Below are 26525 nucleotides of genomic sequence, written 5' to 3' on the forward strand. Positions count from 1 at the left end.
GTGAACCATATTTTTCTTCTTTACTCCTTTTAAAGAATTATCAAGCAGAATAAAACCAAAATAATAAAACTTATTGACATAAAACATTGCCCTTTCAAAAAACAAACAAATAAAATCCCACAGCACTGTAAGAAAGCTCTTGTAAGTTCTCCTTTATCTTAATACACTTCCTGAAAGAATTCGAGTGATTTGAATCTTTTCTGTAATTTTTTTTCAGTTAGTGAGCATGTAAAGAATGAGCATGGGATGAAGCAGAGACTGAGGTAAACAAACTGCATTTTCCTTGAAAGAGTCATTTGCCTTCTACAGATGAGCAAGTTATTACTGAGAGAGGGCATTTTGCTTACCTCAGTCCATCACAGGTCTGGGTTAAGCTAATTGACAATGTGCTTCAGGACACATGTAGAGACAGCATTTGGGGGAAATAGAAAGACAGAAACAAAGTGGCCAGGAGCAATTCTATTTCTAAAATTAGCCAATGACCTCAGGACTTTAAGATATTACAATAGAGAAGAAGTATTTTGGATTTTTTACAAAGTTGGACCAAAATTATTTCTTTATTTTTGGAACATGTAATTTGGTAACTTTCCATCTAAATCAAATTCAATTTAGAGGCTTTCACAATTAAGTTAAATTCTAATCAAATTGAGAGATTTGGGTATTTTAAGAAAATCATATAAAGTTGGGCAGCTTCCCCATATGCAACATGGGGGATAAGAACAGGACCCGCAAGGTTGTTTAAATGTCGGATCAGTTTTAGTCAGACTAATAAAGAGTTTTCTTGTGGACGGGGGCTAGGGGTGGGACGGTGCTATGTAAAGACATTTACATTTAAAAATAGCTATTTCATCTGAGTCAAATCATCCCTGTTCACCTTATAAGGTCTATTATAAGCTCTGTGACTCAATTCTAGCTGCATATGAGCATCACTTGTGACAATTTTTACTACTCTGGTTCCCTGAACTCACCCTCCAAAATTCTAATTCAGTGAATTTCATGGTTGATTCTCAGGACTCCCAGCTTTAAAAAGCTCTATGGGTGATTCTGATGAGTAGCCAGGATTGAGAACCACTGTATAAGGCAATGTTCCACTTTATTTGTTCCTATTGAAAGGTTATTATCTAGATTTCAGTAAGAGAATTTGCACGTATGTGTGTGTCTTGTTTCAGGGCATGTGAAGGGAGGTAAACAGAGAGAGAGAAAGAAGGCTAATAATATTTTGAACAGTGATCTTTCTTGCGAATAAACCAATGGGACTATATTTCTTGAACAATGATTCAGACTTTCCAGAAATTTAATGCATCAATAAAATACAAAAATGAACAAAACCCTGAGAGTATTGTAGAATAGCTGGTTTACAGACAAATAGATACACTTTTTTTTTCTCAGTAACTGTGTAAATATGTTTTTTTAATGTTGAAAAGAACTCTCATTACAATTCATTTCTGTAGTTGTTCTGTATCCTATAGGATAACTTGGTGGGGGCGTGGAGTGAGTTTGGGTGAGACTCATTCATAGATATATTTCTGAGAAGACCTAGAGTGAGAATGCAAGTCCGAGTCCAAGGAGGGTAATCAGATAGTATGTGAAGCACTGTAATAGCGTTGGTAGTCAAATACTGAAGTTATTGCACAAATCTAAATTAAAAAAAAGGAGATGAGAAAGACATGCCTGTCTAGTGGGAAAGAAGGTTTTAGCATAAAGAAGAATAGAAAAAAAAGTATAAAAGATATAGCTAAGAAGACAGAGTAATAAAACCAGAACAGGAATTAGAAAGAATAGATTTTCAAGATTGGCAGGTCAGGTTAAAACTGATCACACTGATAGTTTTTTAGCACATGAAAGCAAAGATCCGCTGGGCTTGAAATAGCCATGGCAGTTTCTAGTTATAAATCTCCTTAGTCTGTAGATCACAGATATCCTAGTTTTATTTAACTTTCATGCTTCAAGTGAAATAAATTTCCCTAGAGAGTTTCCTTCTCACCTTGCAAATTGTCTTTTTCAAGAAATTTTAATTGGATATAGTTTTCTCCTAGTGTCTATCTTCGATTTGGTAAAAAATGGAGATAAGGAGAATAAGGACAGCAATACATGTATCCGTCTATGGATGAGTCATTTCTGTCCTTTTATCCTTTTAGAATTTGGACTTTGGAATTAAACTACCTATTATGAGATGTAAGGATATGTATTGAGTAGAAGGAACATGTTAAATGTATATAGAAGATATTGAAATGAAGTTTACCTGAGGGTTAAATAACTGGAGGAAGCTGAGTTTTGCTCGGCTCTGCTGCTAATCACTGTATTTGCTTTGATCAACCCTCTATGTCTCAGTTTCTTCATTTGTAAAATGAAAGGTTTGAATAAAGTTAATCATTAAGAGTCCCTCCAACATTATATGAATTACTGTGAGATAGTACATCAGTCTCCCTTAGCATTTGATCTGCCTGAAATTTTACTTCTCCATAAAGCCTCCCCAAATTAATCCAAAAGCAAACACCGACCCTCCCACATTTAAGACAGACTTGGAAATTCAAGGGCTGCAGTTTTCAAATTTAGCCTCAGTTTCTAAGCATTAAGTTAACATATGCAAGACTTGCACATGAGGCAAATATGACACATGTTTCTGTTAGATTATTGTGGCTTCCAGAGCATACTGTCCAACACTGTGCTGTTAGGAAACGTGAATGATGCTTAACAAAGACAGTGATTGCACTCATGAGTCATCAACTTTCTCGTGTCAAAATGCAAAAGTCATTTAGGTGCCATCATGCAAAAATATCTCTTCTCACCATCATGATTTTTGGAAGAAAAACTTGAGAGAAATTTTCTGTATCATCACCAATTATATATCTGAAATATACTATATGAATGAGAATAAGGATTTGTATTCCCTGTGGACATCAATACTAACATAAAAAACATTCACCGATGTCAGTGTCAGTTCTGCAAAAATTAACATACAAAGACAGAGTTCCTTCATGTCTTCGTCTTATAGACAGTGAACTGAAGGAAGTCATAACAAAGTGGTGTTTATTGCTTCCTTTAATATCTCTTGAGAGCCACTTTTTAATGAAGATAAATTATACCTACAGGTAACTTCAATTTTGACCTTTACTTTTCAATAAAGAGTGAGATTCCTGAACTCTTTCCAGTTAAGCAAATTTGAAATGGTTCCTTTTTGCAGAAATGCAACATCTATTTTTAGAAAATGCTATATGTAAGGTCTCAAACACACTACAGTACTCCTCCTTTATGGGAGGGGAATATGTTTTAAGACCCTCAGTAGATCCCCGAAAACCTAGATACTACCAAACCCTATCTATAGTATGTTTTCTTTTATGACACATACATACCTATGGTAAAGTTTAATTTATAAGTTAGGCACAGTAAGAGATTAACAATAGCTGATAATATAATAGAAGAATTGTTACAATATACTGTAATAAAATTCCTGTGAATGTGGTCTCTCTCTCTCTCTTTCAAAATATCTTACTTTAACCACTGGTAACTGGAACCGCAGAAAGTAAAACCAGAGACAAAAGAGGGAATTACCGTATCATGCTCGAAACACAATTGTTAGAATTTTCATATGGGGTTGGAGAGAAATATTGAGAAATTGCCAATAAATGATAGGTTTTTGAAAACATAGGAGAATTGGAAGTAACATATCATGACTGTGGTCTTAACCACCCACTGAGAGAAAAGCATTTATGTTAGTAAGGAAGGAATTGTTACTAATAAGACCAAAGGGAACAAGGATGAGGAAAAAAATAAAACCTCCTTCTCAAAAGTATTTGAGTTTCACATGCTTTCAGGTCTGCCTATCTCTTTACTGAAGGACTTTCAGTCCAAGGTGTCAAAAATTTAAATATGCTTAGAAAAAAATGAAACAAAGTGAAGAATTAAAAATAAGCAGGCAAATAAAATTATGCTTTTTTCTTTAAGATGGGATCGGTATGAACCATAGTGATACTCTAAGTACTGCTTTCTATAGCACAAACCAGAATTTGATATAAAGCCAGTATAGCTTGGACCTCATTCAAGGTGTGTTGATTCAAAGAGAAGATAGGGATGACTATTTTCTGTCCTTGATGAAACATTAAGATGCCTTTCTCTCCAAAAACATATGTATGTATTCACAAGAGATACAGAATTCATTAAAGGCAAAGCATGCTAATGCTGATTATGCTTATAACCTGTTAATAAAGACAGACCCTCTAATCATAAATTAGACCTAAATTATTTTACAAAATATTATATAAACCTATTTTTATTCTAGTATTAATAAATAAATACCAATATCCATTGGAATTCTTAACTAACCTTTAGTTTTTCTGGTCATATTTGGCATCTACCATAAAACTTTCCTTTGCTCAGAAATGTAAAAACGCTTTGGCCTTCATTTACAATTTGGATTATTGAAATGACTACTATATAACATAAACCAAAGATTTACTATGAACACCCGAATGTTACATATTATTGCACAAAATAGCTTAGAAGATAATTCTATCCCAAGAGACATAGATTCATATTTATGCATACATTTATTCATTTAGGGCTTTCTTATTTTACAATATTTTTGAAAAAAAGTATAAAAAATATATCAAACACTTGAATAATTTTACTGGGGCTCTACAATTTTCAAATAGATGAAATTAAATATACAGAAATTAGTATATTTATATAACAATTCCCACTACATTCAGTGGCCCCTGTATCTGTATTTTGGAGTGAAACCTACTTTCCCTTTCTTACATCTGATAGTTCTTCATTCTACATAAACTTAGATTCTAGAGAAGTATCTTGAAGTTTTTTCATTCTGCTTATAAAACCTACAAATCTCTCGCAAGCTGAACTTATGGCATTTCTGAAATTCTATCAGTTCTAACAGCTTGAGACCTTTTTCTTACAAAAACATGCCTTTCCCTGCAGGGTTCTGAAAAGTTTCCCAGCAATACTCATTAAGAAAGGCCGCAGCTATAGATTAGCCTTGCTGCTACCATTTTCCTTGTATTTTTGTGTGTGACAATTTTCTATTCAATAGTGCAACTGCATATAATTATTCAAATACAAAAGCCTGTTGTAAAAAATGTGGAAGTGATGATAAAAACATTGGAAAGCAAATGAACTGCTGTGATTTTAGAAATAATTTTGTCCTTCATTGTATTTACTGAGGATTGCCATTAGGAAGGATCTTTGTGTAAAAGACTGAGGGCAGATTTAGTCCGTTTGCAGAGAGATAATGTTCCTAAATACAGTTTAGACGAGTTTAGATGTATAATAAACAAAACAATTCCTATCTTTAGTATATTAATGTATCACCAATAAACTGTGAAAAAATACAATGGCAAATGCTAATGTCTATATTTTAATCCCAGGACATAAGGAAATTAGAATATAAATAATAATTCTAGGATTCTCCCTAAGTAAGAATCCTGGAATCGTAGAGCTATATGGGAACTAAAGATGGTTTTTATTTAACCTTTCCTAGCAGAGTCCAACTCTTTTCATACTCCACCCCAGACACCAAATATAAACCCACATAATTCCATTCACTCTTAAGAAAACTGGTGTTGAGACAGGCTAGAAGACTTGCCCAAGTCATCTTTTGACTGGTGACAGAGTCAGCACTTGAGACAAGAACCATTTTTGCTATGCCAAGTTGACTCTGAAATAGTGTGTAGAAGGAAGTCCTAATATTAATACAAATTTAATACTTATTTCTGCTTCCACTGAGGAATGCCACTTCCCTCACACTGCTTGAAGAAATGTAAATACACTTACAGCAGGGAGGTCTATTACTTATTTGTGTCTGAATTATTGACTTCTGGAAGGTAGGACCCTAAAACCTGGTGAAATGTATGAAAGTATATCGGTTTACCATGTAAAATCATAGACAAAATATTTTACCCAAAAGCCATTCTCATCCAGTCTGGTCTACTATGCATTCAAATGACATAATAAATTAATTTTTAATAGAAAATTGACTGTTAATGTTCCTCCTTCAAATCTTCAATTCCATCATAAAATGGAGAGTTATTAAAATTAAAAATCTATAACTGAGCACAAATCACATCACATGTGTACACACACACAATTTTGTGTATTAAAAGAGACTTTATACAAGGTATCCCTATGTAAAAATGGTTTTTGATTACATGAATTTGTGTTAAACAAAATTTTCTTTAAAAATTTTTGGCTAACTTTTCTCCTGCTGTTAATTGTAATTTTGCAGTTAGGCTTATTATAACCTACAAGGAAAGCTTATCCAGCTTAAAGAATTCAATTATTATTATTTTATTATTCTCTGATATATCCAATGTCTTTATATCTGAGTCCATTAATATTTTACATATTTGTTGAATTAAATTCTAAGATCTTATTGCTAACAGAGAACAAGGGGAAAAACCACAAACATGTTCATTTTAGAATTTTTTTTTTTTTTTTGAGATGGAGTCTTGCTCTGTCGCCCAGGCTGGAGTGCAGTGGCACCATCTCGGCTCACTGCAAGCTCCGCCTCCCGGGTTCACGCCATTCTCCTGCCTCAGCCTCCCAAGTAGCTGGGACTACAGGCGCCCGCCACCACGCCTGGCTATTTTTGTGTGTTTTTTAGTAGAGACGGGGTTTCACCATGTTAGCCAGGATAGTCTTGACCTCCTGGCCTCGTGATCCGCCCACCTCGGCCTCCCAAAGTGCTGAGATTACAGGCGTGAGCCACTGCGCCCAGCCCATTTTAGAAGTTTTAAGGTTAAAACTAACTATGTGTTATTGAACACCAACACAGGAGAAAATACTAAAGAAATGTAGTTGGAAGGCTGACAGAATTGGCAGCAATAAGGTTAATTATTGAAGACTTTTAAGCTCCATGTTACTTAAAATTATCCTTCTTGTAGGCCTAGCTTTTGCTGAATCTCATCTACTTGGAGCTGAGAACTTGCATTAATTTACACTGTACTGACTCATTTTCTTATTGAGCAAATTCGAAATGATATGATATTTTTGGCGTTGCTGGATTCCTGTCTTTTAATATCATGTGCTTTTCTCCAGGAAGGTCAAAGTGTTTAATATTAATCTTCACAACATTGCTGTGGTATATTCTTATCCTTATTTGACAGCAGTAAAACTGAGGTAAGTAGAAGATTACGTGGAATAGACCAACATAGGAGAAGTACTGACAGGTGAACTTCAGCCTTCTATTTCTTATCTAGCTTTCTATTTTTTGTTGCAGTCTCCAGTGGCAGGGGTTCTTAACTAACGAGATGTCTATCAGAATCGCCTGTGGAGCATTTTTAATCTATCCGTTCAACTCCTGAAGGTATAACAGGATTTGGAGAGGGTGTGGGGAAGGTGAATTAAAAACTCTCCAGATGGTTTTTCTAAATGTCCTGTCTCTTTTACTCTTGTTGGGAACCACTATTGTCCTAGTATACTTTTCCATATTGTGCACTTCGTTTCTCAAATATATTTCCCATTATAAGTCACCCTTTTAAAAATGTTTGTAACATTTCATTATAAGAATTGAATAATTCCTACTTTGAAGCTCTGGACTATACACCATTTTGTCATTAGAAAAATGGTTACAAGCCCTAACATTTTAAATACATAAAGGTAATTTATTTCTGTAATGAATTTGCAGTTTTTCCCTTTGCTGAATGCATTAACTGTATCTAATGTTTTTATAATCAGTACAATTCCCAACCGTTCTTCACTTCTATGTACATGTGAATTCAATATGCAGATATTTCTTATGTTGACTAGTCTCTGTCAGTATTCTATGGCAATGACACCAACATTACACATTATTCGTGTCCTTTCCAAGTTCCAAAAACAAAACAGAAATAATCATGGCCAAATGAGATTTTACAGGCATAAAAATCTGCTCCTCTTCATCATTTTCAATTCTGTACCTTGCTAGTTTTCCTCTAATCTCTAGGAATTTTTTTTTACTTTTCTTATAATTCTCCCTACTGACACAAATAGTTGTCTTTTTTTTCTCATCCTTCTCTGCGAATACAATTTCATTTCTGAAAAATAGAGCTTAAAGATGTTCTTCCTTAAATTGCTAGCTGCAGAGATTTCATTCAAATTCTCCCTTCTTTCCTGACAAATGGGGTCGGGAAGCTTAACAAGGATCCTCTTCATATCTGGACATGAGAATGGGAAAGCTGTGTAAATACACTCCAACAATCTCCACTATAGGATAACAACCACGTTTCTACAAATAGACAGGTCTGCCAACAAGCACTGAGGATACTGTGATGAGCTACGCTGCATGACACTCTAAAGAATCTAGTTTTCCCTTGATGTGCATAGCTAAGCTCTATTATCACCAAAAGAAATTACAAGCAGGTATCCAGGGGAGAATCTGCACTGAAAACACACTTCTCTCGAAAAATTCATGCTATCTCCCTTTGAGACACTAATGCAGACGAGTCAACTAAATCTTGAAGATGATCAGAAGACAAAATACAAAATAATTAACTTTTTCCCCATCCGTGTAATGTATTTTTTTCCAATTGTTCTTAATTGAGTTTATCATCACTTTCTAGCAGTGGAAATAGGTAAACAGGATTTTGCTTACTTCAAACATCATTTTCTTTTTATTTACAACCAACACCTAATACAGCCAAATGAAGAGGGCTGTGATGGGTGCAGGATGAAATACAAAGGCATTTTTTAAAAATCAGTTCTAATTGAATAAGGAAAGATAACCAATAAGATATATCTAAACATAATTGGAAGATTTATAGCTTCGAGATTTAATGAATAAAGAAAACTCATCATTTCTTCTTGACAGTATAAAAAATAAAAGAAAAAACATAAAGATAGTTATGCTACATACTCATGTTTTCATATCACTGAGACAGCCTCACAGGGATAAATGAAAAAGTTCTCTAAGAATAAAACACAAATTATACATAATAGAATCCTTTCTAGTATTTGAAAAAAAAAATAATAGGCATACTCATGCAATTACTGTGTTAGTAAAAAGGACCAGGCTGTATTAATAACAGATGGGTAAATGTCTTATTTTACCTCTTGAATAATAGCATTTGTGTTTGAATTAAGAGGCAAAAGAGCAACTGTTTTCAGATATTTTGATGCTGAGCAGTTTAAAAGGGGCTAAATACAGAATACCACCTACTTTTTAAAATCTAATCAGTGAAATTTAAACATAAATGGTTTCTAGACAGAATATTCACTAAAGGCTTTTAAAACTTGCTCTCATTCACTGTAAATGAAGTTAAAGGGTGCTTGCTTGGCATACATTCTGGTCCTTGTGCTCTTTTTAAATTACTTTTTTAATTTCAGAAATATTTTGCTTCCATGTAAAAAGTGTGCCACCAAGCCTCCGACTGCCTGGAAAGGAACATTGCTGCTCATTTCTTAACTTTCTACAAATATTCTATTTGTGCTTAGTCAGAATGGCATGCCCTTCTATATGACTAAAGAAAAAAATGGCTCATGAGTTTTTGAGCTTAGAAATATTTTTGCCCTCAGCTGATAATGAACAAGCTGAAGAAATTCAAAGAAAATAAATCAATCTATAATTGCATGCTATGTTTGATATATTGAAAATATATAGTACTTTGGAAGGAAAATACTCTGCTTTAGAAAACGTATTTAGGAAGCAATCACATAAAATATCCAAAAGACAGAGTATTGAAAGACAATAAGAGCAAGGAAACAACCGCTTGGAGCAGAATATTTGCCCTAGAGCAGGGCATCGTTCTCCCCATAAATTCCTAATTTCTCTTCAACTCTTCTTTAGTTTAATAATGAGCATCATATAAGAGTCCAAAGGCACTGCAGTTTGTGGTGTCCTTTCTTTCTCAGCATCCTCATCTAATTGGTCACAACAACTCAATGATTCTATTTCAGGAAGCCAATTCATACCCATTGCCATTAGATGATTAATAAGTTATCAAAAGAATATATCGGTCCCCACCTAAATTAACCTGAAGATTCAATCAATGCAATGCTAAGAAAATTGCAACACACTTTTTTGTATAAAATTGAAAAGTTGATTCTAAAATGTATTTGAATACCCAAAGAACCTAGATTAGACAAATGTAGACAAAATACCTAGATTAAGCAAAATAATATTGGAAAGGAAGAATGAAGTTAGAGGACTCAAGCTCTTTGATTTCCAGAGTTAAAACAAAGCTATAGTAGTAAAGATTATGGCATTGACATAAGAAAAGATAGATCAAAGAAACAACGTAGAAATCCAGAAACAGATCCACACATACGGTCAACTGATTTTGCAAAGCTACCAAAGCAATTTAATGGGAAAAGGAAATTTTTTGAACAAACGGTACCAGAACAATTGGATATCCATGTGGAATATAAAGAACCCCAAGACCTACCTCATATAACACACAAAAATTAATTTTGTTCGAAACATAGATCTACATAAAAGCTAAGATGACAAGGGAAGGCTTAGAATATAGATAATATAGAAAAACATTTTTATGACCTACAGGAGTAATGAAGATCTTTTACAGTGGAGTCATAAACACAAACTATTTTTTTAAATGATATACTGAACTTCACAAAAATTTCTACTCAGCAAAAGATGCCATTAATGAAGTGTAAACACTAGTTATAGGAAAAATTATAAAGGATTTGTATCCAAACAATCTAAATAAAAAAGAGAGAAATGACTTGAACAGACACATCACAATAGAGGATGTCAAATGGCCTATAAGGACATGAAAAGGTGCTGAACTTTATTAGTTATTAGAGGAATGTAAATTAAAATGTGGCCAAGAATATGTAACACTGGAATTATCATAGATTACTGGTAAGAGTACAAAGTGGTATGACCATTTTGGAAAACCATTCAGCAGCTTGTATTTTTTCTTTTAAGTTAAAAATAATCTAACCTGCCTTTATACCCAACAATTCTACTCCTAGCTTCTTACCCAGAAGAAATGAAAATACATGTCCATACAAAGATTTTTACAAAAATTTTAAAACAATTTTATTCATAGTAACAAAAAACTAAAAACAATTCATATGTCTATCAATTGGAAAATGGATAAACAAATCCTGATATATTCATACAATAAATAATACTCAGCAATATAGAATAATTAATTACTAATACATACAACAATATAGTTGCTTCTCAAAGAAAATATATTGAGCAAAAGAGGCCAGAAGAAAAAGTACTCATGCTAAGATTTCATTTGTATAAAATCCTGAAACAGAAAAAATGAATTCATGATGACAGGAATCAGAACAACGCTTGCCTGTGAGGAGATGGGGATTGACTGGCAGGAGACAAGAGAGAACTTTCTAGGGTGATGACAACGTTCCATATCTTGATCAGGTATTGGTTACATAAGTATATATTGGTCCAACCTCATCATATTATGTACTGTGCATTTCGATGTATATACATTTAACTTCAATTAGAAAGGGTACAAACTTCCAGTTATGAGACCAATAAGTTCTTGAGATCTAATGTACAGCACAGTAACTTAGTTGATAAGAATGTATTGTATATTTGAAATTTGCTGAAGGAGTAAATCTGAAGTATCCTGAAAACAATAAACAAAAAGGGTACCTATGTCAGGTAATGGATATGTTAAGTAACTTGACTGTGGGAATCATTAGAGTATACTTATATCAAAACACTATGTTGTACGTCTGAAATATATGCAATTTTTTGTTAACTATACTTCAATAAGAAAAAAGTATATTGTGTGCCAGATACTGTCCTAGGTGCAATCTTACTTGATTCTTATAATATCTCCTCCCTACTTCTAGATTTAAAAACAACTGAGGCTTAGATATTTCCTTCATTCATTTAAAAATATTTAATGAGTGTGTGCTATGTGCCAGGCACTGTATTCAGCACTGGTTATACAGTGCAAATCAAACAGATAATGTTCTTTCTCTTCTGGATATTAATTAAAATAAGCTTACAAAGTAAAGTAATGGCTGTGAAAAAAAAAATTGGGTTCCTAGACAGATTAGTGGAAAAACCATGATAGTGCTCATTTCAGAGGAGTGGGATTTTAGGGAAAGCTTTTCTAAGACGATTATATTTTATCTGCAGAAAATACGTAAGTTAATGTAAGTTAACTAGGCTAGCCCAAGACTGGAAGAAGACTAATAAGGGAGGAATATAAAAAAGTTAGGAGGCAGAGAAAAGAGCTGGATGCTAGGAAAAGCATGTAATTGATGAGATGCTTTTGAAAGTGGTCTTGCTAGTAATTGCACCAGGGCAATGGGTACAAACCAGAATAATGGCCACCTGACTAAAGGCTTATTGACCCCTACAACATTTCTAATGGGTGGCCAGTGTGACGGAAATATACAGAAAGAAAAGAGTAATGAATATGAGGCAGTGAGGTGAAAGAAGTACATAGGCCCATGTCATGTTGGGGTTTGTGGGCCATATTATGTGGTTTGGATTTCATTCCAAGTGTAATAATAGAAGCTTCACTTATTTTCACTGAAGGGTTTTAAACAGACATGGGTCATGATATGATTTATAACTGTAGAAGAACACTAGGCTGGTGAGTGAAGAATGGTTAAGTAGCTTGACAAGTGGTGCATGCCCAGGAAGTGGTTGAGCTTAAAGTACTTCAGTTAGAATAAGTGAAGCTTCCATTACACCTGGAATGATGAGTCAGTTTACAGCAGATCCTTCCAGCTCCAGGCAAACCTTGGGTTCCTGTGGCTCCGACACATCTTCATTGCACTCTCATGAGAGACCCTGAGCCTGAAATGCCCAGCTACATTTCTCCTAAATTCCTGACTCATAGAAATGGTGAGAAATATAAATATGTTTTGAGCTACTAAGATTTGAGGTAATTTGTTACATAGCAATAGATAATTGGTACAGATTTTCCTTTTCATTGTAATAAAAGATGCTGTTCTTAGGCATACAGAATTCACCTTTTAGCTTTATTCTGGAGATTCTGAAAATATATAACAGAAATTTCTAAACAAAGAAATAGATGGTCTTACTTCTAATAAAAAGAAAATAAACAAAAATAAGTAAATAAGAAAAGCAGAACTAATTTGTATTTTGTAAAAGCAATACACATCTTTCTATTCATTAGGAAAAATCACCTTAAAATACAGATAGAATTTATTTGGCAATAAAACAGACACAAATAAGATTCATTCAAAACCTTCTGTAGTCCTAATTGCACGTATATACTGATGTACCATCTACCAAAGACACATCTATAGAGATATACGAAAACTATGTGTATTGTAGTTTAACAAAGAACACTTACACAGGCCCTCATCACAAATATTAACGAATTAAAATTCTTCTGCTTATATGTTTACTGTTAAAGCTAGTCATTTCTTCTTCACATTACAATTGAAGTCTTAATCTTTGATTCAATTCACTAGCAGCCTAAGATAACTATAAATATTTTAATTTACTTACTTTGAATTTCATACATCTTAAATTTCATAGTCAAGACCCAGACTCATCTCAGTCATATGCCTGGTTCTTTCTTCAAGGCTTAAGATTTAAAATTAACTGACTAGCTATCACAAAAGAAGTAAAAAATGGACTTTAATCTGCTTATTTTTTTTTCATTATAGGCATTAGTGTTTGGTCTTTAGTTCCAAGATTTGCCATAGCAATGCTTATGATTTGATATACATAATAACAATCCAAATTTCAGGGTAGGGTGAGATAGGATAGAGGTAGAGAGGTAAAAAGACAACTCTGCCTATGCATGAATTTAGTTGGGAATTAGCTTGACTCTGCCATCTCTATTTTCTGTTTCAGATGTTACTTCTCTGCCCAAGACTGTCAGATGAAAGAGTTTCTCTAATAAGGGCTTTAATAAATACTGCTGTACATTAAGAAGTTTTCTTCTACAAAGCCAGCCAGCTTTGTTGTCTCATGCACTGGGTATTTGTTAGCTACTTTTAACTTCTTCCATTTATAAAATGTCCAGCTGGGTTGTGAGGGATTTGATTCATGGTTTTTTCCATAATTTTATACACTGGTAACCAATTGGCATCATAAGTGAAGGCATTCTGTGATTAGTTCCAGAGTGCTCCAAAGAAGAAATTCAGCCGGGCGCGGTGGCTCATGCCTGTAATCCTGGCACTTTGGGACGCCAAGGCAGGCAGAACACGAGGTCAGGAGTTCAAGACCAGCCTGACCAACATGGTGAAACTCCATCTCTACTAAAAACACAATAATTAGCTGGGCATGGTGATGCACACCTGTAATCCCAGCTACTCAGGAGGCTAAGGCAGGAGAATTGCTTGAACCTGGGAGGCGGAGGTTTCAGTGAGCCGAGATCGCGCCACTGCACTCCAGCCTGGGTAACAAAGCAAAACTCCATTTCAAAAAAAAAAAAGAAAAAGAAGAAGAAGAAATTCAAAGGGTTTTGCACTCCTTTTCATCTTGGCAGAAGCCTTTTCAGAAACTGCCAAGGTCCTCTGTTCCAGTTCTGCAGGCTACACAGGCTAACCCTTGGGTAGACACGTCAGAACTGGAGGTTATTTTTACATAAAGCATCAGCCCAGAAATAGGCTGGCCTCACCTTACATTGTAGTTCTTCTGTTGGTATGCACACAAGATACTTCTAGAAAGCTCAAAATTGCCTAAGGCTAGGTCTCAGGCCAAATCCAGTCACACCCATTGCTTTATTTCTATAACTGTTTTCTAGCAACAACAGCAGGACTGAATAGATTCAACAGACAGCATATGTCCTACAAAGTTGAAAGTATTTACTATATGGCCCTTTACAACAAAAGTTTGCCAACCTCTGAATTACATTATGGAGCATTTGTCAAAGGAGTTCTGTCCTACACTCTTCACACCATTCCGATGTCGTACTGAGACAAATTTTACTTTGGTCAAAAGATCTTTAGTGGTAACTTAAATTCTACTCTCTTCACCTCATATTCACCCTGAGAGGCATAGTCTCAAAGTTCATATCACGGGCCATTGAAAATTCTATTGTAATCTTATCTCAAGGGCTTTTCATTTTTTTGTGAGAATATCTGTAAATTAAAGTAATTCACTTTCTGTGATCTTCATCTAGTACTTCAGTATTTTACACTGTATTAAGAATTCTTATAAACATTATCAGCTATACTCCAACATGGTTCCTCTATTGACATGAGCCAAACTTCTGACCAGTTCGTATTATGTCCTGAGAAGGGGAAACATGAAAAATAATACATAGGGAGAAATTTGTAATCTCTCCACTGGTTTGATTTCAGGGGAGAAAAGCAGATATTCTTCAACCTTTCTGCGAGACTCTTGGAAGGACACTCAATTTCTCAAATTCTCTTTTGGATATCTCTGCATAAAGATAAGATCTGATTTAACTCAACCATCTCTCATCAAAGGAAGGTCTCAAAAACATTCTGTAAGTCTTTAGTATTTTCTTCAACTCCCTTATATCATCATAAAATGACAACAATACAACAATAATAAAAAATAATTGACCTCCATTACAATTATTCCAAATGGGGCCCCCAAAAATGAAGTGGCTATACTCCTATTATATTATCCCTCATTCAATAGGCATAGCCATAAGTTCATTCATTCATTCAACATTTATTAATTTCATGCCATGTATAAAACAAGTACTAGAATTAATGGTTTTTAAATCCAGTAAAAAGAGAGACACACTACTCTTGAGAATCACAATACAGTGGGCAGGGTTGATCAGGAATTGATCACGTATAGAATAAGGTGATTGGTGCTAACAATAGAGGTATGTATCACATGCTATGAAAGCAGAAAGGAGTGTTGTAGGAGCTAAAATGGTTTGCATAAGTCCACTCTGAAGTGTGGTAGGAGTTTATCAGACAGAGTAAAAAGCAAGTGCAAAAGCAGAGAAACAAGAGGAACTCCATAGCCATAAGAAAGCTGGAATGCACACAGAGACGGTCCCTAGGAGGGAACAGAAAGGGAATGCTGAAATCTAGCTCTTGTTGCCAAGCCAGAAGGCTTGCTAGAGGCTATATTAGTCTGGAGGGAGAGAATGATTTTATAACTCATCTGCATCTGCCCTGAAAGAGTGCCCTTTTTATTTCCCACAAAGTCAACTTAGGTACTTCAGGCATCCCTGAATGCAGGTGATATGCAGAACATGGAGTTAATCTCATAAGCCCTACAGACCCATCATACAGTTTGCAGCAGGGGAATTATGCAATCAGGTATTTGTTTTTTCTTTAAATTTAAGATATTTCTCACAGTGCTATAGAGTATGGGCTCATGGAAAGGCTTTAGTTGCAGAGGAAAGCTAGAAGAATGTTACAGTGGTCAAAGTGAGAAATCATGAAGGCCAAGTCTAATGCAGGGGTGGTGGGGACGGAGAGTAGAATTGATCAAGTCATGGAGTTTCTTTGCATTGTCTGGCTTTTGTACAATTCCCTCAGCATAAATGAACAAAAATTAATGAGAGTAGGCCTGACATTCTCAAAGCAATCACCTGCACACTAGGCTGAGACTCGTGTTCTGCATCTTCCCTGTTGAGTGAGTGCTCACTCTTCAGGAGTTTTGATCGGCTTTGAAGTTGAAGCTAAGAATACTCACTGAGGCCGGGCGCGGTGGCTCACGCTTGTAATCCCAGCACTTTGGGAGGCCGAGGCGGGCGGATCACGAGGTCAGGAGATCGAGACCACGGTGAAACCCCGTCTCTACTAAAAAATACAAAAAATTAGCCGGGCGTGGTGGCGGGCGCCTGTAGTCCCAGCTACTCGGAGAGGCTGAGGCAGGAGAATGGCGTGAACCCGGGACGCGGAGCTTGCAGTGAGCCGAGATTGCGCCACTGCACTCCAGCCTGGGCGAAAGAGCAAGACTCCGTCTCAAAAAAAAAAAAAAAAAAAAAAAAAGAATACTCACTGAACGTCCAAACTGCTTCCTTGTCCCTCAAGGTCATTTGGCTCTTGACATCTCAATCATTTCAGTAATTCTATTGTCAAATAATTCCACTTTCATCTTCTTTGCTTGCCCTGAGCCCATCCTTCATATTGATCTTTGCTCTATTTACAATAATGTGGTCTCTGGCTTTCACCACACAAATCTGGAAATGAATGATCAAGGGACTAGGAGGTTACAGTAGGACAACAGAGCCTCTGCTATCTCACTGTCTCTCACTTCGTTGGGAATCTGTTTTGGGAAATCATCTTTTATTGCTGGGAGCCTGGGGGAATCAAGAAGCTAGCCAACCATTATGCTCCTTGGTTTGATGAAGGTTTTCAGGAATCCAGAATAACTCTAAGTTAGTAAGATACTTCAAAACGGGAACAAGTGAATTACACATAAGCTTATTACATTCAAATCATTTTAAAAACGTCATAGCAAGTCAACAAATTAGATTTTAATGAATCTAAATAGGTGTTGGCCTCGACCATTAAAATCACACATTCATTTGAGACATAATAGACTTACACTTGGGACACTACTGGCAGGATATGTCTCCAATGAGAAGAATTATAACTACGCACATTTGTTTTTAAGGCTATGATCATTGTATTCTTATGAAGAAAAAAGATTAACATTTGCTAGTTTTCAGCATCTCCTTAACTAAAATCCAGGGGCCAGATCACATTTAAAGCATGCCATCAATCACTTAGAGCTAAAACAGGCCCTAGAAAAATAATCTATCACTATTAGCTGAGATCCTGTCTAGAGTGGGGGACTCTACTTTTTGTAAGACTAACAACAGCTATTAGGTTCATAGATATAAGCACAAATAGATTCAAATTTATTTCATCCATTTAATAATACTTATTATTTACTTACTATACATAGACTATATGCTTGCAAGAGCTTTAATAATGAGTATGACTTAGTCCTGCCCTAAGAAGTGTATAGTCTGATTAGAAACAGGTAATATAATACAAGAGAATAGGTATGCACTGGAAATCCTGGAACCCAGAGCGGGTGTGCATAAGGAGGGTTTTCTCTAATGGGAAAACTGATCAGAGCGTCAGAGAATGAGCTTGAGACAAATAAAGACAGGAAGACAGGTGGGGTTGGGGTGGAGGAACAGTGCCCCAGGATGAAGTATAGCATGGAACAAAAAAAAATAGATGAATTTTGATGAACTATTAGAAGTCTGGTGTTGCTGGTATAACAAAAGTCAGTAAAATAGAAACAGTGTGGAGAGGTCAGCATGGGTCATTTTTAAGATCTGCTTTTTCTCAGATTTTACAAGCTCCAGAAGTTTTTCTCTTGTACGATTTATTCCTGAGTTCTAATATATTGTTACAAGAAAAGCAGTGATAAAAAAATCTCCACAGATAAACAAAATACGTTTCAATGCTTGTGTCTGAGCACAATTTGAAAATTACTTCTGTAAGAAATGAGACAACAATAAATGTTACATAGAGAAATCAAGTGGTCAGATTTGAATTTTTGTTCCATCACACGGGCTACAGGATAGAGAATGGGGCTGATAATACTGTAAGCAGTATGATCAATACCTGATAGAGACAAGAAACTAGATCTGAGAAATATTTGAGGGTTAAACTGTCATAGGTGGATGATTTATTAGATTTACTCCATGAGCAAGAAGGAGACATCAAGGATAACTTCCAGAGTTCTAGCTTATGTAATTGGGTTGGAGACTACAGAAAAGGCATTCAATTTTGCCTCTGAATGCAAAAGACTGGGGTGGAAACAGAAATGGTGAATTTAGTGGTGAGCAGGAAACTGGACATGAGGAAATATGAAGGTATGAAGATAAGGACAGAATCAGATGTATATCTGGGTGTCATAATTATCTTTGCCATAATTACAGCTACTGTTTAAGTGGTACTTACACTTAAACAGCACCACTCTCTGGGTTAAGTGCTGATACCAGCCTCTGGGTTAAGTGCTTCATATGTACTAATTCATGTAACTTTGACAACAAGCTTAGGTCTAGAGATGCAGGGTGTCATGCTTAAGATCACACAACTAGGAGAACTGGCAGATTTAGGATATTTAAATCTACCTGGCTTACAATGCGTTCTCTTAACCATCCCCATCTGAGACTCATATCTCCCAAAGAAGCATGTAGAACACTGAATCTCTGGGGCAGGGGGCAATCTGCTTCAAAGGGTATCAGGCAGAACTGAATGGATAGCTGTAAATACATGTTCAATATTTTTTCTCAGAAGTCGGAAACACATAGATATTTAGAGGTCAGGCATGTAGATAAATGTGTGCAGAAGCTGGGACTATTGGCAAAAGAAAGTCATGGGACAAATAGTTAAATTAGAGAGTGCTTGACCCAAGTTAAGGTATTCAAATTCGAGGTTTTACTTTTTAAAAAACATAATTCTGACAAAACAAAAAAATCTTCCATTAGAGTGACTATAACCTACTAGTTTGGCCCATGTTTACTAATTCTTTCTATTCAAACTACAGAACAAAAATATAACATCTTTATAAAAGGTAAATAACTACAAGATGAAGTAGAAGAAAACATAATAGAGAACGGGACTTTTAAAAGTGCTTCAAGACAGAGAATTTTTTTTACCTTTTGCAAGTCTGAATTAAAAGACACAGTCCATTATGTAATACAATGCTCCATACATAAAGAACCATGAGATAATTTCCTCCTAAATACTGCTGAGAAAAAGTTTGACCACCCCAAATAATTTAGAAACTTCCCTTTATCTATCAATGAGAACTTTTGCTTTACTCCTAGGTCAATTAAGACTCAAGTTAATATCTCTTTGTTCTCTCACAATTGACTAGTAGTTCTCAAAATATTAACCTCTGTATGCTTGTTATAATATCTGCAATTTATTTTATAATATTTTGGTATTTTCAGTGTGATACTACATATGTGCCAGTTAGTTTAACGTGTAATTCTAGGAGGAGTCCAAGAATGCCCAGACTAGTTGGTCAGTTGGCTTTATATCTGGAAGGCTCATATAGGGCAACTATAGGTCCTTCTTACTGAGGTGTATCTAGCCACAATCAACACTTTACTCATTATCAAATTAAATATAAAAGATTAGTCTTTATTGGTGAACTAGTGTCTGGTTAATCACTATAATTAATGTATTAACGGATTCCCTTCGGTGAAAGTAAAGGCATTGAAGACATGTGTATTAGCTAAAACAGTTAAACACTCCTTACTCTTAAATGAACTGTACATAAGATTCCATTGTGGCCTATATCCCATATCTTTTAGCGATGGGGCCCACGGTTTTATCCATAATCATTTGGTGTCCAGACATTGGATTAGGAGGATTTCTGACTGAATGACACTGACTAAAGGGCACGGAATCCTGCTCCTAGAATGTTGCCATGTCCACCTTACTGAATGTTACATACAGGGTGGGTGAAAGTATCTAAAAGGTCAAAGACCTGGGCCCTCATTGAGCTTACTGAATAGGTTTTGTTCCTGATTTGCTAATAAGGGATTATCTAATAAATATCTAAATGTGTGATAAAATTTGGACTTAGACTTGCTTTTTTTTATAACCTGGTAGTGAGGTTGTGAGAGAGAGAAGCTATCTCCCAGCACTTTGAACTTCTTGGGTGGTTATCCTTATCTAACCAAAAAACCAAGAGTTTTGCCAAATTTGTCTTCTATCAGTTAAAAAGAGTGCTATGAAATCTTCAATATGATAAATTATTTAAATCCTTAAAGTCCTTTGAAGCAAAAGCAATACATGCTTTTGTCATTAAGAAAAACTATTCTCTAAATTTATGTTTTCAAAATAATCTTTGCTTTCTGCAAAACAGTAGTACCAAAAATAGTCTACTCAGCTCAACAACAACAACAACAACAAAAAAAAAACAAATGCATACTTAAAGATGTAAAGGAAATGCTTTACAAATAAATAACATTTTAGCAATACAAAGACATCCTGGTTGAAAGTTTAAATGCACAAAGAGATAAAGGGAAATATCACTTTATGAGAAAACTCAAAATATAATGAAGTGGGTTATAATTAAATTTTACAACTGCGTTTTAAGAAAAGATATAACAAAATGCACTTGTTTCCTTACTTTGTTGCCAGCAATTGAATATACAGTTAAAAAATTTGAATGCATTTATTTTATGCAATGGATTATTTCAGCTTGTTTACATTTCAATTCAAAGAGAAGCAGAGATACTCAGTAGCAAGATAATCAGGTCAATTACATTTCAATAAGCAATTCAGAGAAAGGCCCTCATATGACACTTCAAAACTATTCTGTACATCGACATCAGATACCAGCTTTCATACAAACTAGCCATGACAACTCACTGAAGCAGTATCAAATAATTTCTTCATCAAAAAGCTCTCTCAGATGTTTATACTTTCTAAGATGGGAATACTAAAGCATCAATTAAAACTTATCAGGGAAGTCAAAGATACAAATCTGATTAATTAAAAAAATGCCCACAGAAGCAAATGGATCCTACACAAAACCAAAATAAAATACTTTTGTTATCGAACAATATTTTATATTTTCAAAAAATAGTTATTTGTAGTTTATGCACATCATAAGTTTATATAGACAACATACTTTGTACTTTTCTATTTTTTTGAGACACCATTAATCCCAAATACAGTCAAACAGATGTAGCCTTTCACATATCAAATTCTCATATATAAATACAAACAGAGTCAATCTAATTCAACTAATAAAACGCAAGATTATTTCCCCTAGAAAATGTGATGTTGTTTTGAGTGACTAAGAATAAAATTCCAGTGTTTTGTATTTTTCTCTTCTAATCACTCTAATGTGAATTGTCCTAGGCTTGTAGGAACATCTACTAAGAGCTAGTAAAGCAAAATTAATATAGCATAAGAACAAACTAATAATCTCTTATTTTCGTCATCAATACTACCACTTACCACCCACTCCTCCCCAAATGCATCAATAACTATAGTAGCAAAAATTAGCATTAGTCAATCTGATACAAAACCACTTTGGTTGCAAAACTACATAGAAGCTTTCTATAGTTAATTACTTGGGGAGAAACTACATCAAACTCTTATTTTGGTAGTAAGTCAATACCAGCCCTTCCTCAAAATAAGAAATGAAAAGTAAACCAAATTTATCTTGTCTTTGATATTCATATTTGCAGATTTTAAAAGACATTATTACCAAAAAAAAAGAGGACATTGAAAACCTGTGAAGGTCAAACTGGGCAGACAGAATGTAGTTTTTTGAGATAATTTTAGTTTCTGAATACAGCTGGCATTTAGACCTGCACAACGTTGTAGACACTAGCTGCATGTAGCCATTGGACATTCGAAATGTAGCTAGTTCAATTTAAGATGTATCATAAGTATAAAATATACTCCAGATTCTTAAGACTTAAAAAAGTTTGTAAAATATTGTATTAATATTTTATATTATGTCTTAAAATGGTAATATTGTCGATTTTCTGAGGTAAATATTATACATTAAAATTAATTTCATAGGTTTTTTTATTTTTTAATGTGGCTACTAATATAATTTAAATTACATATGTGGCTTGTATTTGTGTCTTGCATTGCATTTCTATTGTACATCAGTGATTTAGACCATCACCACTACGATGTGAAGTACACCTTGCAGAAATGTCTATAGTACCATTTGGCTCAGAACTTATAAAAACTTTGCCAAACAGCATGAAACAGTTTTAAAAGCACACTTTGTACTGTGGATCATGCAGTTTTCCATAGTCTGAGGGGAGGTATAACTCAAGAGTGTTCGGAGAGTAAAAAATGACAGAAAAGGAAGAATGTTTGGTGAAAAAAACTTAAACTCTGAGCTCTAGCTGGCTCTAGCTTGACTTTTTCTGGTTCCTGATCCCACTAAATAATTCCCATTTCAGAGGAAAGCTCTCTTTTTCTGGGTGGAGGTTGAAGGGCAAGTAGTTAAAAAATTGGGAATAGGTATTAACCAGTGTATGAACATTTCTAAGAGATCTGAGGCCCAGCCCAAGTGAACAAGCAGAAAGGAAAGAATGACATGAGTAATTTAATAATTCCTTAAGGTTTACAGTCCCATCTCATCCCCTTTATCTCTACTTCCTTCCTATCATTGCCTTTTTGTTTCCCTTTTTCTTTTCACTTACATCCACGTTTACCCTCATTTTTTATTCTGTTGGTCATTTTGTACCTTCTTGTCTTCCAATTCTGATTGGCATCCCTCTCACCTTTAGTCATTCTCTCTCTCTCTTTTCTTTACTTTGTACTTCCTTTTAAAATTTGTATTAAATGTTTATAACATGGACCTGAACTATATTTTAATAGTCTTTACTTTCTTTCAGATTCTTTCTTTAAGAAGAAAAGATACAGGAAATAAATGGAGGAAAATTAAACACTCAAAGACATGAAAGTAATTTTTATTTCTACAGGGCCCTTGATGGGGTTGTCCTTTTTGTTTTTCCTTCAGGATTAGGGCTTACCCCTTGAGCCCTTCCCCTGGCCTAGGGCAATGTGGGCCAAGAAGAAACATTCATCAGAATCACTTAAAGCAGCTTCCTAGGTCCTACCCAGACCTAGAATTGGGCTCTTTTTGGTGGGAATCACCAGTCTTAGGAATGTAGGTTAGCAAAATAAACAGAGTATCCATTATCCTTGACATTAATACATGTCCTATGAATATATAATACATGAAAAGAACCTATCGAAGTGTACATGATTATTTTAAAATGATGGCTCATGGGAAAATTTTTAATTATTCACTTTAGTATTTGAAAATTAAAAAGCTGAAAAATAACAGGCCTGAAGGCATGTGATCCATAGACAAATAAGTTATCAAAGTGGTGTTTAACAGAATCCTTTTGAGGCAGGGGTAAGTTAACTTCAAATTGCTATTATGGGTTTCTTAAAATACATTTCAGAATAGTAAAGACAATCATTTCTGGGGAAAAAAACATGGTCATTCAACTCACAAATTGGTTCATTCATATAAACAGAAAATATACTTTTACATTCTGCTAAGTGACAAAATACCTTTAGGTTAACCAAAAATTTTGAAAGGCATAAAATCTAAAGTAGCTTTCATCTAACACTCTCTTCAATTATTGCCTATGGATATTTTTCAGGTGGATTTTCAAGAGAGATGTTACACTTGTAAGCAATTTATAGTTACCTTTTAGGAATCAATATGTTAATAAATTAGACCAAGACAAAAGCCTTCTATCCTATTACAATTAGATCTTATTACAATTAGACGAATGAATCAAAATACGTGCTTTTGATGTCCCAAGGCTTTGAACTCATAGAGCTTTGATACAATGTTTAATAAACATACATTTTTACTCTTAGGAACAACCTCTCAACCCACAGGGAATTAAGCCAAGGGTATACATTCTGAACTGGAATAGACAATGTTTTTATTCAGAAACCAATAAAAAAATTTTGCTTTAAAATATAATTTTGTCAGAAGTTCTCCATTTTACAATGAATGTTTAGATTATCAATAATCAACTATATGCCAAAATATAAACACACAAAAAGAATCAGAATAATTACCAGTCATACCTTATTATGTGTCTGAGTCTGTCCAACCAGTATGAGGATATTGGATGAGATGATAGACAGGCAGAAGTTAATTAGTATTATGGATCTCTCAGAGCGTATGTACCTAGCCAGAGACAGAAAAGTTGCCCAACTTTAAAATCCAACAGAAAGCTGAAGAATTCTGTATTGTGCAAATTGATGGCATTCATCTGGAAAAATAAGTACTGTAGCACAGGAATATTTACAAAAATAAAAAATATAAAAATAGTTTCTAAAATAAAACATTACTTTTAGAGACCCAATTTTATAGTGGTATGGCATGTGCAAGAGTCCTTTAGAATTTTTTTTTCTTAGACATTGGTGGGACAATATGGCATTTCTGATAGAGCGTAAGTTGCCCATCTGTTGTCATGATACACTTTTTTTTAACTAAACATATAAAGCTTCTTGGAAATATATCAATTAGTATAATACCTTTATATACATGTGTGTACGTGTGTATGTATGTTTAGCATTATCATATGAATCAACCAATATAAACTTTGAGAACCAAAAAGAAAAAACTCACACAAATTGTGAAGTATTATTGTTATTTACTAGAAGGATACCATTACTTTCATGAAACTGTGAACACTTTTATCCACTCAAGCATTTGAATGTAATTAGGCTGTTACTCTTTATATTTTTCCTGAATAACTGTTCAAAAAAATGAATCTTTATTTCTAAAAATAAATCCAATCCACAAATGATAATTCACTATTAGGCTGGAAAATCACTTGACATCTGCCATATTTTACCCTTATGAAGAAGTGTTTATATACAGTCTGTTATATAGTTGTTAAGTGCACCAAGAATGTAAGCCATAGAGAAAACTGCTCAGAATCAAGTGTTCTACCAGCTGTTTACCCTGAAAGAGTAACAGCTATTTTGCTTCACTGTATTCTGTGGTAAATCACTGAGTGACGGTATCAAAAAGACACTGTTGTATTTGCTGTGTGTTTAGGCCTGTTCAATTTGTATTATAACATGGAATCACATTCCACAGCAGGCATGACCTTTTCTATGCAGCATTAGACAGGAGTGCCAATGATCTGGAGGCACTCTGGGAGGTAAAAATCTATCAAACTTCTCTCTCTGTCTGTCTCTCTCTCTCTCTCTCCCTGTCTTTGAGGACCATCAAGGTAGAACCCCCACATTTTATCACACATTTCCAAAAAGAATACAAAAGTAAGAATAACAATAAAATACACAAAGGAGTTTTTGTAATATAAAAAGAAATTCCCTTTGGTCACAAAACAAACTCAAATGGGACTAACTTAGATCAAATCTTAACACAAAATGGCCTCAGGGTTGCTGAACCTTGTTCCTGTATCATCAGTAGCAAACAATAAACCACACACCGAGATGCTGAAGACATCGTCAACTATTCAGTTGTCTCTTTTTTGTGGGTGAGGAATATAATATAAAAAGTTAAGGGGCTTCATAAAATTAACCCTTTGATGTTAATGGCTTCCATGGAAGCACAAACACACAGATGACATTATGAAAAGGGTTTTAGTGAAACTTTTTGTTCTGTAAATAGACAAAAATATGATAATGAAATATACAGAATTGACTAGTCTGAAGTTTTTATATGTTTCTTTTTTTTTTTTTTTTTTTTGAGACGGGGTCTCGCTGTCGCCCAGGCTGGAGTGCAGTGGCGCGATCTCGGCTCACTGCAGGCTCCGCCCCCGGGGTTCACGCCATTCTCCTGCCTCAGCCTCCTGAGTAGCTGGGACTACAGACGCCCGCCACCTCGCCCGGCTAATTTTTTGTATTTTTAGTAGAGACGGGGTTTCAATGTGTTAGCCAAGATGGTCTCGATCTCCTGACCTCATGATCCGCCCACCTCGGGCCTCCCAAAGTGCTGGGATTACAGGCGTGAGCCACCGCGTCCAGCCCATATGTTTCTATTTTTATCAAAACTGAGCCCTATTGTTGCCTTCATAATTGCTATGAAATGTCTCAATTTTCACAAATTTCTTTACCATGTTAGATTTTTTACACAAAATTTAAGAATGCTTTATGTTAATACAGTGATGACAAGGACATGCTTCATTATTTTTTCTTGT

At 34.8% G+C, this 26525-nt stretch overlaps 1 protein-coding gene across 4 annotated transcripts in view; it reads right to left on the bottom strand.

Annotated features, from left to right (window-relative positions):
- The window catches only part of ADGRB3 (adhesion G protein-coupled receptor B3), a 758270-nt gene that overhangs the window by 137120 nt on the left and 594625 nt on the right, over window positions 1–26525 (bottom strand). For all 4 annotated transcript variants that reach the window (XM_063618730.1, XM_055257305.2, XM_063618736.1 and 1 more), the window contains one exon: window positions 24436–24538. In XM_063618730.1, the coding sequence (XP_063474800.1) occupies window positions 24436–24538 (103 nt within the window). The remainder of the gene's footprint in view (window positions 1–24435; window positions 24539–26525) is intronic.

Source organism: Symphalangus syndactylus, chromosome 2 (genome assembly GCF_028878055.3).
Source record: "Symphalangus syndactylus isolate Jambi chromosome 2, NHGRI_mSymSyn1-v2.1_pri, whole genome shotgun sequence".
NCBI lineage: Eukaryota > Metazoa > Chordata > Mammalia > Primates > Hylobatidae > Symphalangus > Symphalangus syndactylus.